Here is a 7,153-nt window from a genome sequence, read left to right on the forward strand (position 1 = left end):
CATCATCACTCGATCATTCCCGAAATAATATCTCCGTCCCATCTGTAGTTCTCTGTTCGTTTATGGAATTCTCAGTTGATTTGATTCTCAAGTCAGTCACAAATATGAGATATTCGAGAATAAAGAATATTAATTTTTGTCCCAAAAAAATATGGCTTTTGGCTCAAAGAACATAATCTACCACACCTTCAGACATCCAAATCTGATAATTATAGAGATCTGGTCATCCAATCTCAAAAGAATGTGATTTCTTAACTGTACCTTTATCCCATAGATTTGTCCGAACCAAGTAAGAGGAAGCTAACCTTAGTTTCCACTACCTAGACTTTCTTTGTGTATGTATATATAGGAGCAAATTAACAGTTAGACAAAAAAAGGCAATTACATTAATATTCTACTAATACAAAAAAATATATATCGAATGATCTGGAACTAATTTCATTTCTTGGGGAATTCCAGCTGATAACTCCCACCTCGAGTGTGGAAATTGTAGGCATCGATCGCTCTACGACGACAATGAGCTCTCATCCTCATCAGAGCCTTCTGGTCTCAATGCATGAAACCTTGGGAACACAGGTGGTAGGGTTGGGTTCACTGGCACCGGAAACTGCTGTGCCAAACTGATGATGGTGCGTTCGTTTATCCTTCCGACCTCCTTGCAGACACGATCAAGCACGGCCAGAAAATCTCTGACCACCATGAAAATCCTGAAGGGATGTGCTTCTTCCTTGGCGGAGTTACCATGGAAATACTCGGTTATCTCCTTCACCAGAGACAGTGCCACGCTCTCTTGAGCCTGCACTTTTATAATGTCATCCTCTGCCCTCGTTAGAAACCGGTCCATGGCGTCATGGAATCTCTGGCTGTCGTCCTTAGAGTCAGATGCTTTATTCAATCTCAACACCTCGTTGATCTTCCCGATCCCTCCAGCGAGCTTAGAGACGTAGCTGCTGAGTATGTCAGAATCCATTGCAGCTGCCTTCTTAACATTGCTGAGTTCACCTCCTAAGCCGGCGACGACTCGGAGACCAAGCTTTCTGCACTCGAGGCCATCTTGTAGAGTGTTGGTTTGAGTTTTGGCAGCCGAATTATTGGTGGCAGAAAGACGGGAACCTTCTGCTCTAATAATCTCCTGGACGACAAAGTGCAGAAGTGTAGTCTTGCCATCAGTGCCTTTGACATCAACTAGTTTAAGCAACGTGTCAAGCTTGAAAGCATGTGCATCGCCTCGATTTGTACCGACATTCATTCGGTTCCCAGTCTTCAGGACAGCCTCTAGAAGCTTGATGAACAACCTGCTGCTCCTCAGCTCTTCACAAGCAGCCTGCTAATTGCAAATCTAGTTAAAAGGCCAGAAGATGACTTTATTATATAAAACACAAGAAGTTAATTAACATTCTGCATCAGTAACTATGATATTTGTTTTAGCTGTTAGCTTATAAAGCGATAATAATGTAGTGCTTATGGAATTTATAATATGGCAGGTGTGACAAAACTAAATGAAAGATCAGAAATGAGTTCTTTCCTCTGTTACAGGCAGATGAAATAGACAGTGAAGTGAAGAACAAGCTCCAAGTAAATGGAAGCCGGTTTACATTGAAAATAAACCAAAATGGCAATACAAGCTGGGAAGTCATGCATATTTCAGTTGCAAAACACTGATCTAGTTAGTAATCAAGCAGGCCATATTTTGTTGCTAGTTATTCTACAAAGCAAACTACATAGATTTGTATGGAATTTTCAGTTATATTTTTCCAAGCAACTCCTGGACTTAAAGACATTTAAAGAGTCAAACAAGATATAGGTTTCAAGATTTTATTATTGGAAGTATATGTCATACGGAATAATGGCTTCCTTAGATTTAAACCCATGTTTCATCAATCATGTTAACGAATTGTATCATATGAACATCTAGCAGCAGCTACTTTACTGGAGGAAAGAAACAACCATGAGATTTTAGTAGCTTACCTCCAGAGTTTCAAAGGACTTCTTAAGAAAATTGACCTCTGAATCGAAATTGGCAATGTAAAGCATTGCGTCAACTCTTTTAAATGCAAATGGTACGTCCAGCAATGCTTTAAGAAACTTCTCCGCTGGGCCAAGCTTGAATGGGGAATCATCTTTGTATTCTTTCAATTTGCGCTCTTCTTCTTTGCTAGGAGCCATCTTTAGTAAGGTCTCCAGCAGTTCAGTTCCTAAGCTATCAGCATTACCTGCTTTCAGCAATTATGATTATAAACAAAATGAAATAGGTGTTAAAACATGGGATAACAAACAAGCAACACACAACACCCTGAAATTCTGATTGAGAGCTGTTGCCAATTAATGGGGTCAAAAAGACTCCGAGGAAGATGCTAATGACAAAGTTAATTCTCTGACCTTTTGGATCAGGATACAAATGCACTTATTCTTGCTAGATGACCAAATGAAAGGAAACAAAGTTGAAACACGGATGGTTCAAATCTTCAAGTTGCTTGCATTGAGTTCACCCAAAGTAAGAGTGCATCAGATATAAAATGCACCAAGTGTCTCAGATAACAATGTTTTAGAACTGGAAAGCATGCATAATTTTATGTTCGATCATAAGACTACTTGTAACCGGAGGTTTTAACATCTTTATCTTATGTTGAACTAATTGTCATCTCTCTCTGTATCTACCTATTCAGTAACCAAGGTGTCTGCATAGGCATGGTTGAGCCCAAGGTTCGCTGTATCATGGCATACCACGCAGTATAAGCGGTATGTATTGATCCGAGAGAGGATTGGTAAAGGCAGTACATACTAGTTTATTAGTATATTCCATCATACCATGTGTCAGTATATTGGTATGATTTGGTATATACCGTACCAATGGCCAGTCGATACACTGGTATAGATCGGTAAGATGAACCATGGTTGAGCATAAGCCAAATCTACATATAGAAAATGATTTATTACTCTTAAGAACACAGAGATGTTATTTATATCAGTTGCAGCACATAGTGAAACTTGCTCCACAGATTAATTCTGACACTCTTATTGACATGAAAGGATGTTATCCTAAAAAGTTTCTTTGACCACAGATTAGGATGAGCTTTTGGTCATAGATTCTACACAGAGATTCTTGTCTCGTTAGTCTTTAGATATGATTGGGTGAGATCATCTTAGCATCAAAAGATGGATCTTTTTGCTTAAAGCTGTTACTTCATCCGATACTTCGAAGAAATTAGTATGCCTGATAATGCAACACACTAAAAGTGTCGATATGATTGACCACAACAGGAAAAAATAGGCATCCATGCTACATCAATGTAAGAACTTCAAATGTAAATGTAGTTTTTCTTTAAGAAGGCACTGATTCACTCTTTTAAGAAATGGTGGACAGCTTTGTCGGCGTACTTAATGTACATCTACTGCAACTAATCAAAATCAAAGTTAACTAAATTTATGTTCTTTTCCTGAAATAGGGATGCACAGGCATCAACAAGTGATGCTTTCTCAATACAAATATGGTACAGTTGTGAACACTATGACATCTGAATGGATCGTTCTTGAGAACATTGGCCGAGACACTAACGAGGAACAAGAACTTGATAGAATACTACTTATGCTGACAATCATACTTGCACAGTAAGGACCAATTCAGGCAAAAAAAAAAGGGAATATTAGCATCAGAAGTCATATGCTGCTGAAGAACAACAGATGTAGAGACCAAATTTAAATTAAGGTTAAATATTTCACCTTCCAGTAGTGCTTCACAGACTTCCTCCTTGGTCACATTCAATGCCCTCAGTAGAATAGCAATGTTTTGCGACTTCTTTGGATCGAGCACCTTGTTCTCTTGAGTCGGCAATGGAAGGACCTGCCACTTGGTGGTCTCCTTAGGTTTTGCATTTGTTGCCTTGGAAATAAACAGAGTCTCGATCATTTCCTCGTTCACCCTGCAGATTCATCAATTCTACAACTCAGTGAAAAGGAAAAAGATGGAACATGGAATAACTCTGTTCAGAATCTCACTGGAAGGAGCTGGATTTCAACTGATCCCACACCATTGCTCGGTTTGAGCTCGCCTGAACCTTATCCCAGTGCAAAGGCTTCAACTTTGGCCGAGGCGTATCCTCCGTCTTCTCCATTTCATCCGAATTCTCCCTCGGATCTGTGGTGTAGTCCACCGCCGAGGAAGTCTTCACTCCAACTGGTAGGTGTTTTCCCTGTGGCTTTCGAACCTGGCTCTCCCAGTATCCAACTGGTGGTGGTGGTGGGGGTGGAGGCGGTGGCGACGGAGGCTGTCTCTGTGGTATTCCTAGCTGCTTGCTGACAACAAATGGATTGCCAGAGAAGTGCCCAGCTGTCATGGACGGCCTCAGACTTTGTCCCGCCAGATCAGAAGTTTCCACCTTTCTTTCAGATTCTTTCTGCGCCGGGGAAGAAGGTGGCGAAGGCGACGGGGGTTTCCGCTTAGGAGGTGACGGTGTTAGAGGCCGAAGGGGAGGCGGCGGGGGAGGTGGTGGAGGCGGCGGTGGAGACGCGAATACAAGACTTCCCGCCCGACTCCTTTCAGATCTGGACTTCAAAGATCCGCCGCTCGAATGGCCGGGGCTGGATCCGGCGCGACACGATGAAGCCACCGGCGATGACGGAGGGGATGAGGCCACGATCGACGACGGGTACGACGGCGTGCTCAGCGTCGAATTCCGAGACCCACATTTTTCTACTGCCGCCGGATACGTCCGCCGGGAGCTCGACAACCGCTCGCCCGCCAGCCTTCCAGAGCTTCCCTTCTCCGTCGACGACAACCGCGGCGAATAGAACTCCTCCTCCGACGAGCCCCCCATCTCCCCTTTTTCATGCCCATGCCGGAACTGACGCGGCAGCGGGGGGAGCGGCAGGAGCTCCGGCGACCCCAGCTTCGGGTCGAGCGATCCGCTTAACGGGTCAGCAGCGAGGTGGCCACCATCTTCGCCGTAGACGCCGCGGCGGGCGTCAACGAGGGTCCCGGGGTAGAGGAATTCGGATGACGCAGCTGCGGAAGGGGACAGCTTGGGGTCGCCGCCGTCGGAAGCGGCGGAGTCGGCGGGGAAGAGGCGGTCGGAGTCGGAGCGGGAGTCGTCCTTGTCGGAGTAATGCCCGCGGAGAAGACGCCGGCGACGTCGGCGAAGGAAGAGCACGGCGGCGGCGGCAAGGAGACCAAGGGCGAGGAGGGGGAGGAGGACGGCGGCGACGACCGCAGAGCTATGGCGGGGGGGAGGGGCGGAGCGGGAGCCTGGAAAGGTGAGGGAGGATATGTTGGCGGGGAAGGTGGGATGCCCGGAGGCGGGCGTGGGTGGCGGCGGCGGCGGGGGCGGGGTGGAGGGGTAGAACGGGAAGAAGGGGGTGGCCGAGGAGGGGTATTTTGGGAAGCCGGAAGGTGACTCCGCCGGAGGAGTGGAAGGAAGCGGGAAAAAAGGAACGTGGAGTGCTCTTCTGCTGTGCATGGGAACGGGCGGTGATGTTGCTGCTGGCGTTGCTGATGATGAAGTGGATGGCACTGATGGCATTGTGGTGAGAGAATTGGGAGAAAGAGAAGGAAGAAGAAGTGAAGCAAAAGCAAGGAAGAATTGTGGGAAGTAAGAAGACAGGAGGAGTGCTTTGTGTATGACTTTTGCCTCAAATGCAATGTCTTTGTTTACAGTAGAGAGCAAAAACGAGTGACAGGTGTGTGTGAAAGAAGACAGAAAGAGAAGAGAAGAAGAAGATGAGAAGCTCAGTCAAGAGAGATAGGTAGAGAGAGAGAGGAAATGGACAAGGAATAAAATTAGCTGCTGCAGCAGCAGCAGCAATGGAGATGGAAGAGTGGTGTAGAAAGCCCGGCTGGACTCTGAGAAGGGGAGAAGAGTGGAAAAGGTTAGAATGTCTGGTTCAGATGATGCAGAAACAACACACACAGACAAACCATAGTTGGCTTGCATATTGCCATGCTTTTCACATAGGAAAAGTTAAATGCCTTACAATTGTAGGTGAGAAGTCACAGCTGCAGAGAGAGAGAGAGAGAGAGAGAGAGAGAGAGGCAAGACTGAGGTGGTCTACTCTCTCTCTCTCTGTGCATAATTCATGTGGTCTGCCATGGTCATCTCCTCCATCTTTTCTAATGCAACTCTCTCTTAAACCATGTTCAAATGCTGTCATTTATAACAAGCCAAATAGAGCCTCATCAGCCATCACATCCTCTTTATGCATACCATTGCAGCCAACCTTGTAACAACTCCACTTGATCAACACATCATAGGAACACTTAGATATCCACTTCAATCTTCCACAAAGAGCTTTCATAGAACTTTCTTCTTGATAGGTTGATGCAATGCATGTCACCAACCTGTTACATATACATATTCTCATGGTAATTAGTCTTTACTTTGCATGACTTCTTTGTGGTTTAAGCTATGAGAACAATCCACAATTTAGTCTCAATAATCTGTTGTAGCACATCACCTGATTGGTGAGATGAGCCAATCAAGTAGACCACAAATGACACTGACACCTCTATAAAGGTTCAGTTGGGGGTTTCTTTGTAGGTTTCAGGTTGGTAGCAAATCCCTGTCACAAAGAACACAATCAATGGAGGATTCAAGGAAATGTATAATTGCCCACAAATAATTGCAGTTTCATATATAAAGAGGATCCCATCTGCTCCACAACATAGTAGAATTTTAAGAAGATTGATGAAGTTCTTCATGCCATGCATAGACTCTTAAGCTCTTTTAAGAAGATGATATCACTTGGAACAAAAGACTTGACTCTGATTACAGATTTCATGTGCCATCCATCATGCATGAGAATACTAAAAAGTAGCAAAGTTTGACCTGAGTGTAGACCATTGCCGACACCCTGAAAACATTATCATCACCACTCATAGCTGTTCTTCTGCAAAATGCATTTGAAAATGGCTGTCCTTTGTTTAATCTATTAACATACTTGGTTATATATGATGCATCCTTCCAGAACACAGATGCTATTAGGTCAGGTATTTTTGTCTGCTATTAGATCAAATTTGTACCCCTACTCGTGAACCCCATGCATTTTTTCCCATCTAAATTGTTTCCTAGCTTTGATGGCACATAACATTAGTAAGATTGTTGTCAATCTGCTGCAATACAAAGCAAATTTCAGATTGGACTTTGAACTGTTCATCTTCTAT

The 7,153-nt window shown here is 44.3% G+C and overlaps 1 protein-coding gene across 1 annotated transcript; it reads right to left on the reverse strand.

Annotated features, from left to right (window-relative positions):
- Positions 1-195: 195 nt before the first annotated feature.
- LOC135642507 (formin-like protein 1) lies at positions 196-5,749 on the reverse strand. Its single transcript, XM_065158714.1, has 4 exons — positions 3,997-5,749; positions 3,721-3,920; positions 1,969-2,213; positions 196-1,324 (listed from the first exon to the last, which is right to left on the reverse strand). The coding sequence occupies exons 1-4, from the start codon at positions 5,514-5,516 to the stop codon at positions 506-508; spliced, it is 2,784 nt and encodes a 927-aa protein (XP_065014786.1). The 5' UTR covers positions 5,517-5,749; the 3' UTR covers positions 196-505.
- Between the last annotated feature and the right edge of the window lie 1,404 nt (positions 5,750-7,153).

The sequence above is a fragment of the Musa acuminata genome, chromosome BXJ3-7, assembly GCF_036884655.1.
Source record: "Musa acuminata AAA Group cultivar baxijiao chromosome BXJ3-7, Cavendish_Baxijiao_AAA, whole genome shotgun sequence".
Lineage (NCBI taxonomy): Eukaryota > Viridiplantae > Streptophyta > Magnoliopsida > Zingiberales > Musaceae > Musa > Musa acuminata.